Here is a 20,531-nt window from a genome sequence, read left to right as displayed (position 1 = left end):
TCCGACTACGTGAATCCTCCTCCAAGACAAACATCTTCAGACAAAAATAATGATATATATGTGACGACGTAATTTTTTTTAAACGATTTACTTTAATACCAATTGAATCAACATATCAACACAAACATTATAATGGCTAACCACCATAACACAACAACACTTGCACATGACAGACAAAAAATAAACGAAAAAAAACTGTACATACTAACCAGATAAAACACTCCGATCCGAGAATACTACCACGGCATTGAAAAATTCTTCCTAGCCCGATTGTATACGCTTTGATAATGATGAAAACGATGAAAGCACCAATATACTCACGTAATTTTAATCCGTGATTATAGGCAACGTATCAGCAATCCCATATCACGTCGATAAGGAAAAACCCGCCGTCCAAAAATAAAATAGGGGTATTATAGGGGAAATTAAATAATATATTGTGCCAAGTTGGCCTAATTAGGTGTATCTCAAAAAGGGAAATATCAAATGAATCTAGTTCATTACAAAATCTCAACAAGGGGTTATCCCTAATAAATCCTATTTATTATCACTTTAAATTTATATTCTTATTTAAAATATCAACATGTGCACCGTGTAGGACTGACTAGCTAGAGATTTACCAGCTGGGCTGTCTACAGCCATAACTGCAAAACAATTAATCTATTGCCAAATTATAAAATTTATGACAAGTAGCATTCTCTGTAAGACAAATTAATTATGATTTATTATCACTTCTTGAATTGTGTATTCTTATTTAAAATATCACAGAGAGTCCACGTGCGTGATTCATTAATGAATTGGAAAATCATGTGGCCTGAATCAGATTGATTGAGCCACCTAGAAACGGATCTCATATTTAATGCAACGATTCGATCCGTTTATCTTATCCAGTTGTCCTTGTAATTAAATTAGGTTAAATTACGAAAATACCTCTGAACTTATGCTAAATTATAAAAAACAACCATACATGTTCCTAATTATCAAAATTCTCCTGACACATGTTTTTGTCTTATACCGACACTCTTACGTTGTGATTTTTCAAAGATTTTTTTTTTAAAAATAATTTCAAGTAATATTTTTCCCGAAAAATGTCAATTCTACCTCCGCAAACATTGCATTTTTTTATGCTACTTTTTAAGGACAAAAATTACCTTTAGAGGGGGTAAATATACTGTAATACATAGTAAAAAAATGTGAAAATGTTATTTAAAAAGAATAAAAATTATATGTAAAAGCCCCCCTGAGAGTAGTTTTTTTCTTTAAGAAATAGCATAAAAAAATATCACGTCCATCTGTAGTATAATCACTATTTTTCGGGAAATATCCGTGAAAAATCACATTAGAAGGGGATTGGTGTAAGATGGAAACAAACATTGGTTTTTTTTTTTGATAATTACGTGTAGATACAGTGTTTTTCGTAATTTAGTCTAAATTCGGGGATTTTCTTAATTTACCAATAAATTTATTATACTTTAGAGATAAAAATATGAAAATAATGTATATTTCTACGCATAAATAGTTCTCCACTAAACTCAAGTATATACATATATACAACATACATACATACATACATACATACATACATACATGTTCTTCCATTCTATCATTGAAGGTAAGTAATTATAATAGCGACAACCGGCCGACGAGTCACTTAATACATTATCGTGTAGTAAGTTGGCCGCGATCTCGACAACTTTCATGTGGGATGCGGAAAACCTACTGAATTTATGCTGATTATTGTGATCCTATATATCTACCCCATTAACTAACTTCTGCTATGGTTACGTTGGTGTAAAACATTAAAGCTAACATTATTTTACAAAATTTTTGCCATGTTCGAATGTGTTGACAAAATTTGAAGATAAATAGTTTGTTGCATCAGTTGTAGTGGTGAATAATCAAATTAAGCATCAAATATCAATTTTCATAACACTTGGTAGTTAAACAAAAATCATTTATTCCAACCACGAACATTAAAAAAAAATGATAGAGGTACATGTAGCTAGAGTAGCTAGTCGTTCAAAAGAATTTAAACTTAGTCCGAGAGACTCGTCTACTACTGTGGAATGAGTTCAAATTTCGAGCGACTACTTTATAAGGAATCGTTCGATGAAATACGGGTGCTTAAGCCGACTTAATGAACTCCATAATCCACATCCCATAAACGTAGCAGACAACCTTAAACCCCGCAAAACCGGCTTTCATTGCAAGGACTTCAAACTCGTCTCTTGTCCTTTCTTTTCCTGCAAGCATAGTCGTCATCCCAAGGTCCATTTGAGAGGCGTACATTGCATGAATATCGGTTTGAGGCGTGTGTGGCATTATATAATCCATCACGATCAACTTCCCTTTGTTTGGCAGTGATTTGTAGCAACACTTCAACAGATTTTCGCATGCCTCGTCACCCCAATTGTGCAGTATAAACTTTGTATAGATATACAGTGCAAAATCACCCAGTCATATATATAAATATATAACAAAATCGTTACGTCTAAAAAAAAATATGTTGTACCTTTAACAAAATGGCATCTCCTTTCGGTACTTCGAGAAACATATCTCCACCAATATGCTCAATGGCTTCCCCAAGAAAAAAATTAAAAATTAATGGGAATTTCAATAAGAACAAGAAAGAAGAGAGAGAGAGAAAAAAATAAAATTTTACAGGTGTACGACGGCGCCGTTTTGATGACGTGGGGCAAATCGAAGTTGATGCCGTGAATAGATGGGTAGTTGGAAACGATAGTACATAGAGCGGAACCGGTGCCACCTCCGACATCCACTAGACAACTCAAACCCTCGAAACCTTGGTAGGTTTTAACAACCTTTTTCATTACTACAATAGAGTGGGAACCCATCGATTCGTTAAACATCTTATTCATTTCCACGTCGGATTCCATTAACTCGTAAAATGATTTTCCAAATGCCTTTTCAGATGTATTACCTCCTTCAAGAACTATATCTTTCAAACTGTGCGTGCATAAAAAAAAGTATCGAATTCAGACGTATAGTAGAACCTCGATCATAAATTAATTTAATAACATCGCTTGAATAATAATTTCTTCGCCTATCGATTTTGCCAAATTAATAGAATTTTGCTAGTCCCGATTGTATTAATATATGGAGGTTCAAATATATATATATATATATATATATATATATATATATATATATATATATATATATATATATATATATATATATATATATATTATATTTAAGTTTTTTATTTTTATAAGTATATTATATTTAAGTGACTACAACAATTTAATACTCGCGAGTGGTGCTACGCACCTGAAATCCATTTTTGCTTCTTTGGCACCGAACGCGAGGTACTCGCAAAACGACGCGCCGCTCTCGTCCCTCACGAAGAACTTTCCCGCCGGAGCAATCCCGTACCGCCGTACACCACCGCCGCCATTCTCAACAGAACAAATAAGCAACGAGTGAGCTGCCAGCATGTGCAGCATGGATTCGAGCATGACGGCTGTACCATCGGCGGCGGTCGGGAACCGAGAGGCGATATCGGAAGACGAGAGTCGGGCTCCGTCTCCGGCGGCGGCGATGATCTCGAATACGTCTAGTTCAACGGCGGCGTTCAGAGCCATCGGGAGCATGTAAGCACCGCAAGCGGCCATTGCCACTACAGCTGCTTCGTCTTCCTCCCCATGCTTGTAGTTATTGACCGCCTCCATTATATGTTTTTTTCTGTTTTTCCTTCTTGGGAATTAAACAAATTGATGAAGGATGGATTTGTTTCTCGAGCCGGGATTGTGATCTATTTTTATACTACATTTATAGGGGTCAAGGTGGTCCGTTAAAATATATATATATATATTGAGAAATTAAATTACGATCTCCGATCTCCGCTAAGGTGGTAATTAGATTAAATTACGGAAAAAAAAAAAAAAAAAAAAAAAAACCTCTTGTTTGAGTAATTACATCCACCCATCAATTATGTGTTATCTTACGGAAAAAAATCCATATCTGATCGCCATCCTTTAGTTATGATATGTGGCATCCTCGTGTTATTAAAATAAAGGAGCTGGTTTTGGTCAAGGGAATCGGGTTTGAAATGCTTTAATTAGTTATAATCGCCATCCAAAGCACGTTAATTAAATTAATTGAAAATTAAGAATACAGAATCAATTACAACTTGGGGTCGATTGTGCAAGTTGACGGAGTTGGTAAATGGGTTCACAGACGAGACCACGTGAAATTATCTAAAAGAAAATAAAACTATATATGGCAAATGTCGACTTGTATTTTTCCTCCATTATCCATCATAAGTTTTATTTATATCAAATTATTGAAATTTTGATTTCCGTTTCTTAAGACTTTCTAGTTTGTTTAAAAATTATAGTTGGAAAATATCATGTTCTTCTAAAGGCCCAATTTGAACTTAATGAACCAATTACCTTTGGCCCACGGACGTGTCATTTAGTACGGACGGCATGTTTGTTTGGTTTCACTATTTTCCGATTTTAACATAAATATTTATTTAATCAAATCCCCTTTAATATTATAATAAGTTGATTCATTATGAAATTAAAAACAACTAATTAAGCAATTCTTCCCGTGCCAAGTACGGGATAACATTGCAAAAACAAAGAAAACTTTGAATATATGATAATTAAATTGTATTTAAATAATTTTAAAATAATTAATTGTAAAATTTAAATTATCTCAAGATAAGAAAATGTTATATTAGACTGCGAAAAACAGTTAAGATAAAAAAAATTCACTTCTCTGTGTGTGTGTGTGTGAGGGAGAGAGAGTTACAAATAAATTGCAAAAGTTAGAGGGAAAAAAAAACGAAAAAGATTATGTAAGCGGATTAGGATTTTGCACAAATATGATTTGTTATAAAAGTCATATGAGAAAAAAAAAATGAAAAAATAATGATATTTTTTTTTAGATTACATTGATTATTGTTTCTTTTATCAAACTCCATCTTGGAACCTAAAAAAGATTATTTCTCCATTTTTTCTTATGTATTTTTATATTATTGTTGATATTTTCATCCGAGTCCACATTAGGGGTGGTAAACGAGCCGAGCCGACTCGTGAGCTCGACGAGCCGGCTCGTAAAAAGCTCGAACTCGGACTCGAGGTTTTCGAGCTCGAGCTCGAGCTCGCGAGCTCGAGCTTTCTGACGAGCCGAGCTCGAGCCGGATTTTAGTTGTTCATCAGCTCGCGAGCCGGCTCGCGAGCCGGATTTATTTTTATTTTTTTATTTTTTTATTTTTTTTTATTTTTTTTTATTTTTTTTTATTTTTTATATGTTATTTTTATTTAAATAATGTATAATAATATAAAATATTATAGAAATAAATACAAATATTAAAAAAATATATAATCATAATTTAGTTTTTATTTTTTATTTTTTTAAAATAATTTTTAATAATAAAATAATAATTAAAAAATATTTAAAAAAAAAAAAAAAGATTGGGCTCGAGCTCGAGCTCGACAAAATTAACGCGAGCTCGAGCTCGAGCCAAAAAAAGAAGAACTCGACGAGCTCGAGCTCGAGCTCGACAAAATAGACTCGAGCTCGAGCTCGAGCCAGCCAAAAGAGGCGAGCTCGGCTCGAGCTCGGCTCGTTCACACCCCTAGTCCACATACACACATACATATATATATATATGTAGTGTTGAAATCCGAAATATCCTGTGATTTGTCTTTTCACGCTCCCCTTTCTCCTCTTCTCTTCTCTACCTCTGTAAAACTTCTCCGTATAAAGATCTTCATCATTCTGCTCGAAATTAAACCTAGAAAATCTTCAATTCAGTAGTTTTAATCGTAGATCAGTTCAAATTGTTAACGAATCGATTCGTACGGAGACGCTTTCTGCCGCATCTCTGATTGATGATGGATCAGGAGCAGGCTCCCGAAGCCCTAAATCGATCAAACTCATTCACCGGCAGAAAGCTCAGCGCCAAGGCTCCTGAATTCGTTCCCCGCTCCTCCACTTCCGCCTCACCCGCCGCCGCGCCACCTCCGCCCCCGCCGCCGCTGTTGCGACCGGTTTACGTGCGGCCGCCGGCTTTTGTGCCTACTATGCCACCACCTTACTACGGATATGAGAACTATTACCCCCAAAACGCGCCGCCGTTTTATGGGTACAGTGTGAATCCAGTGAGTCCCGTGGAGTTCGAGGCTGATGGCAGCAATGGCGGCACTCCGACTTCGAAGAGAAATGGCTTGCCCGATGCTCATCAGAAAATTATCAATCAGGTGGATAAACTTAGTTATTTTTGTATTCGCAAACTATAGTTCATTATTTACGGTTTTTGGTGATTTTTAGTGCTGTTCCTTTCATTATGTGTCATTATGTGTAAATGATATAGTAGTGATGCGTTTTTTTCGCTGGCATATATTAGTTGTTTGTTCATTAATCATCTTTGTATTTTGTTTGTGTCTACTTTTTCAAGTCGCTGAACTTGGGTCTTAACCGAAGCTGTTAGTTCTTTAGGGAGTATTTTGTCATTCTCGTATTTGTGACCGGAGTAAGGATGTTCATGTATGTTATGACTTGTTATCACCGAATTTTGGTCTTTGTGTTGGAGATGTCCGCTGGGAAGTAAATGCAATGACGTTGAAGGTCTGCACAATGACACACACTATATCAGTTCCAAGCTGCCGGTTCTAGGAGTAGTTGATAAATTTGTTTTGTTGATTTTAATGGTGTGGTAGTGATCAGTACTAACATACATGTGATCCATTTGAGTTATGGTATCTTCATAATATTAAGATTGAATGTTTTATCATTTCACTTTTACCTACTCTGCTGTTGATAATTTCCCGTATTGGTTGTCTGAAGTAAGTTAACATAAGCTTGTACATGTGTAAAATGTTCTATTTAGTTTAATATAAGAATGAGCAAAGCTTTAAATGCATCTTCCACAACCAGATAATGCCAAAAGAAGCTCATCATGGTTCCAGGATATGTTAGTTCATTTAGTAAGATCTCCCCTTAATTTTGTTCTCCTACCCTTGGATGCATTTCTTTCAATTTATTCCAATCGGTTGAGATGTAATCCTGTAACTTTGTCAATGGTCAGACAAAAACCCTATGGTGGGTTCTAGTCACTCACAGTAAAACATTTGGTGTTCCTTTACATTTAGACACCTTCGTGTAATCTGACAAGTCAATTCTTTTCCGGTGCCTTTTAGGTGACTTCCTAAATATTTTTGATGATTATTTTTAAGAAATTCTTTCAGTTGTTAATTTAGTATTTTTGTTTTACAGGTCGAGTTCTATTTCAGTGATATCAATTTGGCTACGACTGATCAGTTATTTAAGTTCATGAGGAAAGATCCTGAAGGATATGGTGAGGTTCTTCTTATCATTATGCTCTTCTATTAAGCTTCCACATTTAAGGCGTTAATGTCCTTGAACAAGTATCCCGTTCTACTTACTTTAGTTATAAATCATTGTGGTTGGATGATAGATGTCTGATGGTGGTTGGATGATTTTGTTTCGGCTGGCATTCGTCTACGGCTATGTTAAACGTATACTATTAGGTAGTAGTGGACAGACCTACAAATTCTTGTTCCCACATTCAAGTATTTTAGTTGGAATCTAATATTAGCTTGAACCTTATTAAGGATGTTCATATATCACTAAATTGAAGACAAGTTCTTAGTTTAGGTTGTGGACTGTGCATGATTTTTGAATTTGGTCTCATAACTATTTTGTTACATTTCGTTTTCTGTTTGTATACTCATTGAAGAATTTCACTGATTATCTATCCCATTTTCCTTTGGGCTGGAGTGAAAAGAAGAGAATGTACGATTATTCTTGCCTTAACACCAGTTATGGTTTACAAAATTCCTTTGCTGGTCAAACATAGTACAAATAGGTTAGTGATGAGTTAAACTCTGTGATTTGAAGAAAATGTAATTGTCGATAGTAAAACTGAGAAAGTAATTGTAGATAGTAAAATTGAAAATGTAAGATATGGTATTGTACTTAGGACGTCATATATTGATTCCATTCATGCAGCATTATGTTTTGGACTTTTGTGTGCAATATATTAATGTTCTGTGGGACACTCAAGGGATGTTGCTAAATTCTTTTTTCAATACCGATTCTTAACTCTTGTGTGTTTCCTTACCTTCACGTTGTGCAGTGCCACTTTCGGTGGTCGCCTCTTTCAAGAAGATCAAAACTGCCATCGCTGATAGCACAGAACTTGCTAGTATCCTAAGGAGCTCAAACAAACTGGTAATTTAACGGTTATTGGAAAATCCTCACTGGATTTTATATTATTCGATTGTTTTTGCATTAGTCTATTTGACTTCCTTGGTAGTTTTTGTCATTCTCCTTTCTGGTTAATGGTTAATTTTTGGTTTTCCAGCTAGTTAGTGAAGATGGCAAAAAGATTAAACGCCAACATCCATTGACTGAATCAGATATGGAAGAGCTGCAAGTAGGTTTAATTTATTTCCTCTGCTCTTTATCATATGAAATTCAGTCCCGTCCTACCTTTGCAATGTCGCTTTAATTTAGTAACTAAGTTCAGAAATTTTCCTTTTGCACCTATATCTCTTCCTTGATCACTGTTCATCTCCTTGTCTATAGTCGCGCATTGTCATTGCTGAAAACTTACCTGAGGATCACTCTCACCAGAACCTCATGAAAATTTTCTCATCTGTTGGGAGGTACATTATGCTTATCTTTCACATCATTGAATGCTATATATATATATATATATATATTTGTTTGTTTAGAATTAATTTGCTTTTGCTCTTCCTTCCGCATTTTTTAACGATGCTATCAGCGTGAAGTCAATTCGTACCTGTCCGCCTCAAAATTCAAATGCTGGTGCTTCATCTGCATCTAGATCAGGAAGTGGGGATGGATTGCACTTCATTGGCAAGGTATACATTTAAGTAGCTAGAGTTTACTTGCATCACAGATCTACTTAGAGCTTTAAATATGCTTCTCAACTAAATCAACTTTTTTTTTTCTTTTTTTTTTTGGTTGCAAGTAAAATTTTGTTGTTTTCTGTTAGATATCGTGGAATACTGTTATAAATTACATAGTAATGTTTTCATTTTGTCTGACGGAACAAGTTAAGATAGACAGACTCTCGTAAAGATATGGCATCTTTAGTGGAATGATGAAATGAGGTCAATGTCTCTTAAAATTGTGCATTTTTAGTTTTTATGGTTTTTTTCAAAGAGGACGAGGAGAAGTTATAGAGAAATTAGGTGATTAGAGAGTGTAAGAGAGTAGGATATAGTTCTTCCACATTTCAGTGAGTAAACGAACAGGAGTTCTGCTGTACTTGCCAACTAGAGATTTGGCTCCACAAGATTTGCATGCTACAGTTATAGAATCTATGGCTATAAATCTGGAACTGCTACAACTTGTTTCTATGTTCATTCTATGTAAAATTTTCCCTAACCTCATTTGGTATCGTCATGTAGTTTCATGCCTTTGTGGAGTTTCAATCTGTTGAAGCAGCAGAGAAAGCGGTATTATCTCTATTCTGCCTTACCCTTCATATAAACTTAATCTAACACCCCACTCGATATTTAGAATTTGTGTTAATTCTGCTAGCACTTTGTGCAGGTTGCTGAACTGAAAGACGAGGGCAATTGGAGGAGAAGTCTAAAAGTTCGCTTGCTGCTAACAAGTGCGGTAAGTCTGCATTTATTTCGACAAGCAATAACCTGAAAAAAAGAAACAATTGCTGCAAATACTATTTCCAGTTAAATGTTAGTACCGTGTAGTCTTGAATCTTGACTGTTGATTGTTTTAACAAGAAACATCTAGCTTTACTTCAACGACGATTATTCGTATATTCTTGAATTTTAGTTCCAAGAAATATCTTCCATGAAAGTGTCTAGGTTTTGTCTGTTCCTGTTTCTTTTTTTAGTTAATATTGTGACTTGTGTGTTTTTAGGCACAAGTAGTTTTGATGATCATGAACAACGGTTGATTAACTGAATAACAAAATTTAATGTATTAATATATACATTATATGCAATTTACAGTTAAAACCTAGTAATGCACAAACGAAGAAAGTTGGTCATGAAGGTCAGCTCTCGGGTAAGAAAGATGAGACGGCTGTGGCGGAGATGCAGGGCTTTGAGGAGAATCACTTGGAAGATTCATTGAAACAATGTGATGCACAAAATCATGAAATTCAGGTAACGGACATTCTTATCTAAATGAACATAAAAGTGTGCTATTATTCGAGTATGTTCCTATTCTTTAATGCACATTTTCTCATCCATCCAATTCCTATGTTCACCCTGTTCTTGATGTTTCTAGGAAGTTACATATGATTCTAAAATTAGCACCACGCTTGAACGTTCCGTTCTTTCGATGAAAATATTAAATAGGAAGATGAATATTAGACAGAATCGTACATAAAGCATTCTCACTTACTGGAGCTCCTGTAAAATGCTTTTTTCTTTTCAAATTTCAAGACTCAGATTTACGAGGTTACATTTTGACTGTACAGTTGGAGAATTATCGAAAAGGGAATGCACATAGGAAAGGACGCAACACAGGTGGCAGTAGCAAGGCCAAGGGAAAGGGACACGGGCATGGGCATGGTCGTGGACGACATCAGCATTCGGTTAACGGAGGAAACATCTTAGGATCTGCGCAGTCAGAGGTTTCTTTCAATACTGCTGAGAAGCTAAATTTAGCTAATAAAGCGTCTTCTGTTCCTCGCATGCCAGATGGCACAAAGGGATTCTCTCTGGGTCGAGGAAAACCTGTTGCTATGAAAATTGCTTGAGCACAATTTCTTGCAAGGGAGGGAGGGAGCGAGCACCAGCACACACACACACACACACGCAAGTCTCTTGGGAAACAACGTATTTGGATGTGGTGTCCACTGAGATTTTTCCAACGGGGTAAGTAGAGAGAGTCTACTACTGCTATAATCATTAATGAGTGATGATTCAATGGTGGACAAATCGAGAGAGAACTCCACGGAACTATTGTAGCATCTGTTTGCTGTTGACCTATTCAGGTTTGACAGCTTCCCTCATTGTAGATAGCTCGCTTCTCTCGCTTGACTTGGTTTTGTTACATAATAATATTCTATATTAGATGCCAAAATCACAGGCTAGGAAATAAAAACGAAAAAACAAAGGCCAGTGAATGCTTCTATTTCGCCCTCTCCCCCGCCAACCCAAGGAAAATTACCAAGGTCCAATATTTAGACGGCCCAAAATGAACAACTTGTAACTCGTCCCAATTTTATAAAAGGCCGACCATTAACAACTAATTATTCGACCCAATTAAATAACAGGCCGACCATTTTCGGCCCAACCAAACATAAACAATTTATGATTTTGCCCAATTAAAAAAAGCCCCAACATAAGTTATTAATTACTCGGCCCAATTAATTAATACTCGGTGCAATTATAAACAGGCCCAATACAGTAGGTATGACCCGGCCGATTAATTAAATGACCCAACCCTAGAAAAACTTATGATCCGACCCAATTTATTAAAAAGATTAAACCCAAGTAGTCCTCTGGTGCTAATTTTCGGAGCAAACTTAAACAAAGAAGTGTAATGATCATGGGTCATTCCATCTGTAGCTGATATAGATTTACAATTTCAAAGTCGAGGAATGTTGGTTTTAATCTTAATGAGATTAAAAGAGCAGAACCAGATTTAATATATAAAAACCAGATACAGATTAAGGAAAAAAAGAAAATAAATTACAGAGTTATATCCAAGCAAATTTACGAGTGCATGAGCCTCTCCATCACCAATTCAACCATTCTAGAAGCATCAACCGTAACTGCAACCTTGACTGTCGGTAAATCAGACCATTCAGTAACTTCCGCAAACCTTGGTACAAAGTTAAAATTCAAAACGTGTTAGTTCACCGCAGATCACTACAAACGGCAGATATTAAGAGGACAGACTACTGTACCATACAAAATTAATCAGGCTGAAGATATGGTTCACTGGTTCAACCTAAATATTTAGGTCTCGTTTGATTGCCAATATAAGATTAGTCAATATACAACTAAATAATCTAATGAAACCCAGTTATATAACTGGACCTTCGATGATCCAATAAAAAACATGCGTAGAAGGCAAGAGAAGCCATGACAACATAATATTTGCGGGTCGACCCAGCAAGTTATAGGGGATACCAAACATTAAACAAAGTCCAATTATTTAGTTAATCATGGCTAATCTCCGCAACCAAACGAGGCCTTAGAAGATTGCACTGCAATCATATTTTACCATACACAATGTTATATATTAGCTATAAATAGTTTTATAACATCTCTTGTTTATCCTGCAATGGCCAGTTATTTCTAAGTCATTCGCATAGAATTACACAGTTGTACCTTTTCTGCTTGTTATAGAATAATGTGAGACCCCTAGTGATGCCCACTGTCTGAACACGGACGACACCTTCTACATAGGTTATCAATGAAGGGTCGACAGCTGCAAGAACAGTTGCTGGGTCGTGAAGATAAACACCTGCATCAGATGGCAGTACAGTATTCACATCAAACAAATCTTTTATAATCTTTTTATCTATTATCTAATTTACTTGTTCATCAGACCAAACCTTTTGTGCTATAGGCATCATGATGGTAAGAATAGTACACATCTAAAATCTTGCAAATATACTGCGCAAACTTTCCACTCGATTTTGCCAGCTTCTCTCGATCGGCATCTGTAAAAAAATAAAATAAAGGCAAGAATAAATGAGAATAGGCTAATTGCAAGATTTGGAAGGCTTATTCAGTATTCACTTAATTCTAAAATGATTTCGTCCAATTATACCAGTCAGAACAACTTGATGGGTGACGTTGATTCCTATAGCTAGAACATCAGCTCCACTTGTGAATACAATATCCGCAGCATCGGGATCTCCAAAAATCTTGTCGGTATCATAACAAAAGGAAAATATTTTAAAATTAAAAGAATTTTTGCACACATAAATAAAACAAGTTTGTTCGAAAACTAACATTTGCCTCAGATGCCGGATTCACATTTCCGTTGACTGAAAACGCACCACCAAGAAGGACAATTTGACCAACATTTTTAACAAAAGAAGGATTTGACTGTATAGCCTGCATTAATAGATATTTTCATAAATATTAAAGAAAGAAGCAACACATTGCTATCGATTACAAAGGAAATTCAAGAAACTAACCAGTGCAATATTTGTTAGAGGCCCTAAAGCCACCACAGTGACCTCCCCTGGGTAAAGAGCAGCTTGTTGGATAAGAAAGTCTGCGGCAGATTGATCAATTTGCTTCCCTTTGGGCGGAGGAAAATTTTGATTTCCCAGTCCATCCGTACCATGAACAAAATCAGCAATTCGTAGCTTCGTACCTTTCTATAAATGAAAAGTGATTGTACTAATCATACCAAACAAAAACTTGCTCAGTAAATCAATACAAAAGAATAAAACAAGAAAGAAAAAGAATCGTGATCAGACAAGATTTTGCCAGCATTCATTAATTTCTAATTATATGGTCATTGTTCAGTTTGGTTTCCTAGTTCGTGAGTAATTGCAGAAATGGAAACTGGAAATAAAGTAGCTTCATGGTCTGGCAAGAAGTTGTGTACCCAAGCAATCATGCAGTACTTTTCTGCACATTTTAGATAATCGAGAAATGAAATTCCAACACACTATATTGTCTATAACCTTATCCGTTAATACTAAACCGGTTAAATCCTAAATTTGGTCGGAGGAAATTCTTCTGCCCAAATGGGAAAAGACAGCTAAAGAGTTCATCATATTGACCATAAAACTCTTCCTGCACTAGCGATTCATGTAAGAACTGCACGACGATAACCTAAACGTAAATAAACATTTCCAAAGCATATACTTACTGACTGATTTGAAATTGACAGTCAAAACAGAAAATCCAAAAGTCTACACTCTGTTTCTAAAATGAAGTATAAAAACGAAAAAATAGTTGCACATAGTAGAATCATGCATACAGTGATGGTCACGTGAGATCCTTCAGCCACGGGAATATCTGTCCTTCCAGCAATCTCCAACTGCAATATTAAAATAGAAGTTACGATCAAAATATCCAATGATATGAATATTCCGATTAATGTATAAAAACTGACTGATAAGAAATAGGCGTCAGCTTAGTCCCACCACACCCAAAAGTGTTTGTTCAATACCGAATTCTCAGAATCCAAAGAATTTCCCATGGAACAAGAACAAGGTCATAAAATAGTTCGCATACAGTACAATAAACTTTATGTTATCCATCGCAATAACTGTATCATCTAAATCGAAATCGATCGCTAATTTCTTAATGAACAACTCCTAGGCTGCTACACTAGTTATAGAACAAATACACAAGTGTTCCTTAGCTACAACAAATTAGATCAGGTTAACAGTGTACCCTACTCATCAAAACAAAATCAGTGTACCCTACAGATCAGAAATTCAACTCAAATTTCGATCCAAACTGTGAAAAGTAAGAGAGAGAGAGAGAGAGAGAGAGAGAGAGAGAGAGAGAGAGAGAGAGAGAGAGAGAGAGAGATTACCAAGTGCAAAGCATTTCTGGTGGCGAGGGTAGTATAGACATTGCCGAAAATAGTAGTCAGACCAATTACTTCAACTTCCGGCGATTGCAACGCCAGAAAAATCGCCATCGCATCATCTGATCAACGGAATTTCATCTCAACATCAGTTCCAAACCAAAACAAACTGGGAATTTCTCACAAATCAATACGAGAGAGAAATTTCAAAGCAAAACAAAAATATAACTCAAATTGGCGTTTATATACCAATGCCGGGATCGGTATCGATGATGATCTTCTTGCGTTCCGCCATTGTTTTGATCTGATACTTTCTCGATTGGGGTTTTGGGAGCAACTCAATTATGTATGTAATTAAAAATTGGGCAGAAAGTACGGACCGAACTAATTTAAGGCTTTGTTTGGATGTTGTGAACTTGCCTTTCTCAAAGTACGTACATATGTGAAAAAGGAATTCATTTGACTTAATTATCACTAGTTTAATAAATAAAGAATTATCACTGTATGTTTACTCTCTTAATTGCTTTGTTTAAATTGGGAAAAAATCAATCAAAGTTTAATTTTGAAAAAATAATTGCAGACCCCTAGTTGATTAATATGTTGGATTTAAGTTAAATAATTTAGGATGGACCATTTAGATCACATTACAAATATTTAACAAATTATTAATTTGAAAGAAAATTAAAAAAATCATGAAATGAACATAATCAAATTATTGGCAAAATAAGTATAAAATCCTATGCAATTGTAAAATAGATTCCCCAAAAAATTTGCAAGATGAATTCTAAATATATGGTGACCGGTTCGATTTGGTAGACTTAGATCCGATCTACATAATTAAGTTTATTGGGCCAGAAGCCCTATGAGTGACGAGAAATAGAATGGGCCAGACTGGGGAAAAATCCATTTGTATAAGGTCCGCCAACAGACAGCTCGGAAGAATGAAGATTCCCGGTATGTTTGGGGTCGCATAAAAGAGCAGCAAGAAGTGCTGGGTGACGAGCTTACCAAAAAAAAGTGGAGCAAGAAGTGGTAAGTTACGAGCTGACTAAAAATGCGTTAAGCAGATAGAAAGGATAAAAAAAAAAAAGACGAACCGAAAAACTTTTGTTGCATTAAGAGATATTATAAAGAGATTTGAATTAAAATCTCAATTAAGTATAATTTAAATAAAGAAATCTAGAAGAAAATAATTCAAATTGAATGATAAAATTTAGAACTCATAATTTATAAATTATGAAAACATAGCCAAGAATCTATGACTATGGATAATTGATAATTCCTTAATTATAATCTTACAATAAATTAGAGCAAGCCCCCCACAAAAAGACGAATTTGCAAAAAGAGACAACAACCCTCCGCCCGTTGTCACTTTTTGAAACCAACGGTAAACTCCATTAATTATTCATTTTCAATTCGCTGTCACAAGGAAAACCTCGTTAGAGAGAGCAGAGCAGACAACAATGGAGAAAGAGGGCAAAAGGAAGAAATTGAGGAGAGAGAAGGATGAGAGCTGCGAGAAGAGGAGTCCATTGCAGAATCTCAATGGGTTTTCTAATCTGAAAAACAAAAGCAAAAAAAAATCGAATCTTTCTTCTTCGTCTTCTTCAGCAGCTGCTGTTTCTGGTAAATTATTAGCTCCCAAAAATTGTTTACGTTTTTTGCTCTCTTCAAATTCATGTTCTTCATATTCGTCGTCTTCTTCTTCTTCGACAACCCATCTCGACAAAAAATTGAAAACCTTCCCCAAATCAGCGAACAATGAGCCCGAAAAGAAATTGCGATCCAGATCCAAAGAAAATGAAATACCGAAAAAACCCTTTCCGCAGAAATCCAGAACCAACCCACCTCAAACCCTCACCCACAGTCAAAACATCGAAAACAAAGCAAAACCAATTTACAAAAATGCCCAACGATCGAAGCTTTCATCCGTTCAGAACAACCGCGTGACCAAATTGAAGAAAGGGTCCGAACAATTTAGGGCAAAGACGAAAAAATCGCAAGAAAACGGTTCAATCGAGCGACCCTTTGAGCTGCTTGGAGTAGCTAACAATAGTACATTGAATTGTACTCCTGTGGGTAAATTAGCAAGCGGGCCCGGTTTACGATCTGTGATCGAAGTTTCGAAAGATGAGAGAGTTAACAATAACAGTGTCGCCACTGTGAAAACACCTCCGGTCGAGGCCTCGTTATCGCCCGAAATTCAAAACCAGTCCCATTCTAAAATACTGGTTTTAAACTCGGCGGCAACTCCTGTTTGTTACGGTGCAGGCCACCTCATCTCGGGTGTCACGGACAAGAGAAAATGCAGGCGTAGAGGTAGTCTTAAAGGGGGTTCCGAAAAAGTCAACCTTTTTGAGGATGAAAAGGATTTGACCGATGATTTGTTGCGGGATCCTTCGATCCCTTTACTCGCCGAGGCTTCGGTTCGATGGCTGTTGTCTCCTTGCAATGAAGGAAGTGATTGTAAGAACAAGGCAGACGAATGTCGTATGGCGTGTGATATTGATTCGGGTGCATCACTTGATGTAATAATATCTTCGCCTTCTGGTTTATGCGGAAATGCATCCGATTTTGTGTGTAATGAAAGTAGATATAGTGGGAGTGGCAGCATAGGTAATTTGGCCGATGAAGGGCGAAATTGGAACAAGAATAAGGATGGGTTTTTGTCGGCTAATTCGACACGATCTACCGTTTCTTTAAGTAGTCGAGATATCGTTGAGACACCAAACTCGGATTTCAGCACAGATGTCTGTAATGAAAGGTCAAGGTTAGAAAAACATCACACTGATGATTTTGTTCTGTCTGAACTCGATTCGATAAGAGAAACTCTCGACATGGTGAAGCTGTCACCCAGGAGTGAGGTGTCGATGTGGGGTCCACCAAGTTACAATGGCATTAATCGACATCAAGAAAACATGGACAGTGTTTCTTCTTGGGTATCCAATGATGCTACATTATTAGATAATTTGGAGTTATCTCGGATAAAGATATCGTGGCGGGACGATGAGCTGGCAAGTGGAACAGTCGAGACGAATACCGACGAACTTGATTTCTGTCGATGCTTGTCTGATGAAGACGAAAAGGCATACCTAGGTGGTGAGAGAAGTAACTGCATGGGAGTTGAAAATAAAGAAAATGGTCCGAGGGTAGACAACGATTTGTCTCCGATGATTCTTGATTACGAACCTCGTATTTCAGCTAGAGGGAAGGAAGAATCGGTGATGGAGAAACGGAGTGTATATGCAGAGTCTATTAGTATTAGTACTGATGGGGGTGGCTTAGTTGCTTCTGATGATTCAAACTGGACTTATTGCTGCCATGAAAGCCAGGTCAAATAGTTGTTTCATTCTTCGTATTAGTATTATCTTTCGTGTCGAATTCGAATTATATTGTAATGTTTTCGACTCTCGTCGTGCTTTTTACCCGTTGTTACAAACTTTTGAGAGTGGATTTTGGAGGATACAATGATTGAAGTAGAGTGATCTGAAGTGGTTTAAGAGGATAATATGATTAATTTAAATACAAAAAAAAAAATGAAAGAATGGTTGACCAAGTCATGCAACTACTACATTATTTTGGTCTTAATGCTGTAGAACGAGTCAATTCTTTTTAGAATATATAAATTAAATTAATACATATTTAGAACATGATTAATAGGTGGACCAGATTTATATACCAAGAAAGAAGAAGATTTCTTTGAGGGGCCATGAATGATTATGAAAGTCACTCAAAGTTTCATTTTTCTTGTATGATATGGTTTATCAAGTCAAGTAAACGTTAACCACAAAAAAAAAAATTTAAAATAATAATAATTGTTATTATTATTAAAAAAAATGACTCCCACTCCCACCAAATCCATATAAACCGAAGTCTTGAAATTATTGAATTGCCTCTCCCAACCCCAAAATCATCTACAAGAAAAAAAAAAAGGAATGGAAGGACTGATTCCAATAGTATACAAATCACTGAAGAAGAACAAAATTCGAAGAAAATACGAATGCCTCTCTTATGGTGCAGCAGCAACACAAACCTACAATATTGAAGATTTCTACACAAATGATGACATCATCATGCCGGAGACTGGTGGTGCTCCGGCCTCACGTGGACCCCACCACCGTCGTTACAACTCAGTCCATGTAGATTATTTGAAGGGTTATTCATCGGAGCATGATCATGCCTATAAGGCTAAGCAACTTGTGAGGTTTCGGAGCCACAGAATGTTGTCGTCATGTTTAACTGGTGCATAAAGTTCTCTGTTTCTTTTTTTGTTGGTTTTAAACATATTGTTTCTCTCTTTTCCGTTTTTATGTTAATTTGTTCAAAAAATGCTCATACCTGGCTTCGAAGAAAGCTCGGAACTCGTATATCTTGCAGAGTTGCTCCGTGTAAGCAATCTTTGCTCTATATTTCATCCCTTGCGTACTTTGAGAAGTCACGTTGAAGAACGTCATTTTCTAAACACTACTTTCGGAGTCATGATAAGTTAACAGGTTTACAATGAAGTGTCCATAAATGCATTTCGAAGAAGTCAGAAATTCGAAAACAACTATCAACTATGGTATTCACCACCATGTCTACAAGAACCTTTTATATATTTAAAAACAAAAAATAGAGCGAAGGATTCACATAAAAGAACATCAAGAACATGGTTACATATACAACGAACATGTTCTTTATTCATACGACTCAAACTCGTGATTCGTTGTGAAATTCTTACAATATCCATGCATGCGTGTATCGATCAGCAAAATAAGCAGGAAGCAGCCCTTTTGCATAAGAAATAATCGCCCAATCGGACATTCTACTGAATCGCAACCGAACACGCATATGTCAAGATAAAAAAGAAACAAAAATTATGTCTAACAGAAAAACATTAAACCTCTTTAAGATTTCCGTGCGAAGAAAACAAAACAGAATTCACACACATCGTAATCCAATTAATCATTCCCACAAAACTTGAATTAAACCAAGTAGAATAATAAGATTACTACCAAATTGGATTCGATTGTTCTTGTAATGAGTGGCTACTCAGAAGGTTTAGACCAATTCATCACCATCTTGCCCGCTTCCATTTGATGACTGGCTATTATATAAGTGACGTTTGCCCGATCGGGTTTGCTCTGTAAGGCTTTATCTGTAATCGGCTTCTTCTTCGATTGGTTCGCTAAAATCTCTTCCCGTTTAACAAAACTCGGCCAAGAGAGCGCTGCTTGCCGCTTCATCCTATGTGCCCATACAGTGCTATCTGATCTCCACTTTTGGATCTCACTAAGAGAGAATGTGCCCGTGTTTTCTCCTCCGTCTTTCTCTCTCATGACTTCCTCTCTCTTCCGGAAAACGAAGAAAGGGGCCTTCGCCCCCGCCACCGCTATCCTTGGGAAATTACCGAATGACTCTCCCTTGGCCTTTGGAGAGGAAAATGCAGAGGTTAAAACGTCTTTCACGGTAGTTTTCTTCGACCAATCAGAAGGCGGCGATCGGTTCGTCGGCAGTGAAGAGAAGGCAAATGGACCGCCGCGGATGGTGGCGGTGGTGGTGGTGGATTCGAGCCTCGCCGGCAAATCCGGTTCCTCTTTGAAGCCTTTCCTTTTGTGGTGGATCCCACCTTCCCATCGCACTAGAGCGATTCGAGAAGAACGATTGGGATCGTACTCGATCCTCTCCACAATGCCCATGGCGGCAGTGCTTCGATTCAGATCTATTGTTCGCTGCAGCCGCTTCGCTCCGCCGCCTCTGTGGAAAATAGTGATCCGCCCTGAAGAATTCCTTCCGGCGGATTTCGCTGAACTCGAAGCTAATTGCCGGAGTGCTCCTTTCCACGCCATACTGATTTTGTTGCTTTGTCAAATGAAATCAATCACCGGAAAAAAAGACGAGATTTTTCTGTACTTGATTCTACCCTTCTAGGGTTACGTCTTCAAATTAGGAATGTATAGATCCGGCCGGATGGGGTTTATCTGGGTTTTGACCCGACCTAATCGGGTCAAACATATTCGGGTCGGGTTACACCCGAA

The 20,531-nt window shown here is 36.7% G+C and overlaps 5 protein-coding genes across 5 annotated transcripts; 2 read left to right on the top strand and 3 right to left on the bottom strand.

Moving 5' to 3' along the window:
- Positions 1 to 1,882: 1,882 nt before the first annotated feature.
- LOC105958797 (caffeic acid 3-O-methyltransferase) lies at positions 1,883 to 3,754 on the bottom strand. Its single transcript, XM_088814419.1, has 4 exons — positions 3,292 to 3,754; positions 2,663 to 2,967; positions 2,513 to 2,577; positions 1,883 to 2,424 (listed from the first exon to the last, which is right to left on the bottom strand). Exons 1-4 carry the CDS (start codon positions 3,690 to 3,692, stop codon positions 2,125 to 2,127), a joined length of 1,071 nt encoding a protein of 356 aa, XP_088670545.1. The 5' UTR covers positions 3,693 to 3,754; the 3' UTR covers positions 1,883 to 2,124.
- A 1,858-nt stretch (positions 3,755 to 5,612) lies between these two features.
- On the top strand, positions 5,613 to 11,085 carry LARP6B (RNA-binding protein). The gene is made up of 10 exons (XM_088814054.1): positions 5,613 to 6,233; positions 7,249 to 7,330; positions 8,132 to 8,226; positions 8,360 to 8,431; positions 8,584 to 8,663; positions 8,783 to 8,882; positions 9,435 to 9,482; positions 9,580 to 9,648; positions 10,005 to 10,160; positions 10,478 to 11,085. The coding sequence occupies exons 1-10, from the start codon at positions 5,865 to 5,867 to the stop codon at positions 10,757 to 10,759; spliced, it is 1,353 nt and encodes a 450-aa protein (XP_088670180.1). The 5' UTR covers positions 5,613 to 5,864; the 3' UTR covers positions 10,760 to 11,085.
- A 431-nt stretch (positions 11,086 to 11,516) lies between these two features.
- Positions 11,517 to 14,934, bottom strand: URH2 (uridine-ribohydrolase 2). The gene is made up of 9 exons (XM_012983580.2): positions 14,764 to 14,934; positions 14,521 to 14,636; positions 13,957 to 14,016; positions 13,160 to 13,345; positions 12,972 to 13,076; positions 12,787 to 12,883; positions 12,569 to 12,676; positions 12,342 to 12,477; positions 11,517 to 11,829 (listed from the first exon to the last, which is right to left on the bottom strand). Exons 1-9 carry the CDS (start codon positions 14,807 to 14,809, stop codon positions 11,721 to 11,723), a joined length of 963 nt encoding a protein of 320 aa, XP_012839034.2. The 5' UTR covers positions 14,810 to 14,934; the 3' UTR covers positions 11,517 to 11,720.
- An 846-nt stretch (positions 14,935 to 15,780) lies between these two features.
- Positions 15,781 to 18,017, top strand: LOC105959470 (GPI-anchored adhesin-like protein). The gene has a single exon (XM_012983579.2). The coding sequence runs from the start codon at positions 15,978 to 15,980 to the stop codon at positions 17,853 to 17,855; it is 1,878 nt and encodes a 625-aa protein (XP_012839033.2). The 5' UTR covers positions 15,781 to 15,977; the 3' UTR covers positions 17,856 to 18,017.
- Positions 18,018 to 19,166: 1,149 nt separating this feature from the next.
- LOC105959469 (Nucleic acid-binding, OB-fold-like protein) lies at positions 19,167 to 20,462 on the bottom strand. The gene has a single exon (XM_012983578.2). It carries the CDS (start codon positions 20,340 to 20,342, stop codon positions 19,542 to 19,544), a length of 801 nt encoding a protein of 266 aa, XP_012839032.2. The 5' UTR covers positions 20,343 to 20,462; the 3' UTR covers positions 19,167 to 19,541.
- Between the last annotated feature and the right edge of the window lie 69 nt (positions 20,463 to 20,531).

The sequence above is a fragment of the Erythranthe guttata genome, chromosome 14, assembly GCF_056151865.1.
Source record: "Erythranthe guttata isolate IM_541 chromosome 14, IM_541, whole genome shotgun sequence".
Lineage (NCBI taxonomy): Eukaryota > Viridiplantae > Streptophyta > Magnoliopsida > Lamiales > Phrymaceae > Erythranthe > Erythranthe guttata.
This window is presented reverse-complemented; position numbering and strand designations above follow the sequence as displayed.

Bases quoted from the DNA above. Each gene is read 5' to 3' on its own strand.
- LOC105959470 (XM_012983579.2), top strand. From the start codon at position 15,978: ATGGAGAAAGAGGGCAAAAGGAAGAAATTGAGGAGAGAGAAGGATGAG.
- LOC105958797 (XM_088814419.1), bottom strand. From the start codon at position 3,692: ATGGAGGCGGTCAATAACTACAAGCATGGGGAGGAAGACGAAGCAGCT. The intron at 2,578-2,662 runs GTAAAATTTTAT...TTCTTGGGGAAG, and splicing joins AACGGCGCCGTCGTACACCT to CCATTGAGCATATTGGTGGA. The intron at 2,425-2,512 runs GTACAACATATT...ATCTATACAAAG, and splicing joins GAGATGCCATTTTGTTAAAG to TTTATACTGCACAATTGGGG.
- URH2 (XM_012983580.2), bottom strand. From the start codon at position 14,809: ATGGCGGAACGCAAGAAGATCATCATCGATACCGATCCCGGCATTG. The intron at 13,346-13,956 runs GTATGCATGATT...TTTCATTTATAG, and splicing joins GATCTCACGTGACCATCACT to AAAGGTACGAAGCTACGAAT. The intron at 12,478-12,568 runs GTTTGGTCTGAT...CATCTGATGCAG, and splicing joins TGATGCCTATAGCACAAAAG to GTGTTTATCTTCACGACCCA.
- LARP6B (XM_088814054.1), top strand. From the start codon at position 5,865: ATGATGGATCAGGAGCAGGCTCCCGAAGCCCTAAATCGATCAAACTCA. The intron at 8,432-8,583 runs GTAGGTTTAATT...CCTTGTCTATAG, and splicing joins CAGATATGGAAGAGCTGCAA to TCGCGCATTGTCATTGCTGA. The intron at 10,161-10,477 runs GTAACGGACATT...TTGACTGTACAG, and splicing joins CACAAAATCATGAAATTCAG to TTGGAGAATTATCGAAAAGG.
- LOC105959469 (XM_012983578.2), bottom strand. From the start codon at position 20,342: ATGGCGTGGAAAGGAGCACTCCGGCAATTAGCTTCGAGTTCAGCGAAA.